The sequence below is a fragment of the Habropoda laboriosa genome, unplaced genomic scaffold (genome assembly GCF_001263275.1).
Source record: "Habropoda laboriosa isolate 0110345459 unplaced genomic scaffold, ASM126327v1 scaffold578, whole genome shotgun sequence".
Lineage (NCBI taxonomy): Eukaryota > Metazoa > Arthropoda > Insecta > Hymenoptera > Apidae > Habropoda > Habropoda laboriosa.
The window spans coordinates 2,165,329-2,166,556 of record NW_017100941.1 but is presented as its reverse complement, the minus strand read 5'-3'; the positions used below and the strand labels follow the sequence as shown (position 1 = coordinate 2,166,556).

Below are 1,228 nucleotides of genomic sequence, written 5' to 3'. Positions count from 1 at the left end.
TTATGCATTACATTCGGTCACTTTAACATACAAATTACAATTTAACAGTACATTAACACGTTCGCTATCAGCGTCACGTATGTGTGACACGCCAATTCTCATTATAAGTAGGTATTATGTACGTGTAGTGCGTCATACAAAATGCACACTTTGCGTATTTAATATATATTACGTGTGCACAAGTGCCAGTATGCATGGTATTATGTGAAACTGATATAAATGTAGACATTAACCCTCTGCACTCGATGTACACTTCCAGCCACGGTTAAATTGTACGTAGTTCCTAAATTCACCGCTCTATATCACAGAGGGCATGACACGATGAGTGTTTCAGAACGTTGAACAGAAAAATACGTTAAGGTGGTAGGTCTATCCTGTAGCTCGTCTGTGCTATAACATAGCTCCTTCAGGCGACTCGCGAAACGTTATTCGCGATTGCAGGTAGTGCAGTTTTGATTGTATCAGGATTCTTACTTACCAACTTGTAGATTATCCTGCGAACGGTGAATAATTCGTGCAGTGAAGGTTGATCGTTTTGCCGCTTTGCGCCAGTGTCGAAAATGCAACTATTGCACTGAAAATGAGTAGCTATTTATTTTGATAAAAAATTGATAATTCTCTGTACAATATTCCGTGATAGAATTGAATCATCAATTACAGGTGCAACTATGTGAAATTACAAATGGTAAATTTTTGTTCGCAGGATTAATTAGAAAGCATATGATGTAATCTTAAAAGTGATATAAATTCAAGTTGTTATGCAATTGTAAATATTAAAGCAGGAAGTGCATATTTAAGTTTTTCAAAATTCTTGGCATTAATTTAAATTATCAATATTTTCAATAATCTATATTTACAAATCGTAAATGCCAAAATTTATTGCTTTAATGTATTCGATTATAAATTTTGTATCTATCGATATTATTACGACCAGAATTTTATCATAATTGCATAAATCGTGATTTGAGATAGGTATATATAGGTATATAGGTATTTTGAGATAGGTATTTAATTATCTATTAAACCTGAAATTATTATAGTTATTCTTGAAATTAATAAAAGGTATTCGTTATGATTGTTTATTATAATAGGTTTATATCGGATTAATAAGTATACACCTGCTGTTACTAATGTTGATGAATGAACTAGAGATGATACAGGAGTTGGAGCTATTATTGCAGCTGGTAATCACCTTGAAAAAGGTAATTGAGCTCTTTTTGTAAAAGCT

General features: G+C 32.4%; 1 protein-coding gene across 1 annotated transcript in view; it reads left to right on the top strand.

Annotated features, from left to right (window-relative positions):
* Positions 1–1,151: 1,151 nt before the first annotated feature.
* The window catches only part of LOC108577571 (putative uncharacterized protein DDB_G0291608), an 11,116-nt gene continuing 11,039 nt past the window's right edge, over positions 1,152–1,228 (top strand). Inside the window, exon 1 of the mRNA XM_017940752.1 lies at positions 1,152–1,202. Coding sequence (XP_017796241.1) covers positions 1,152–1,202 — 51 coding nt within the window. The remainder of the gene's footprint in view (positions 1,203–1,228) is intronic.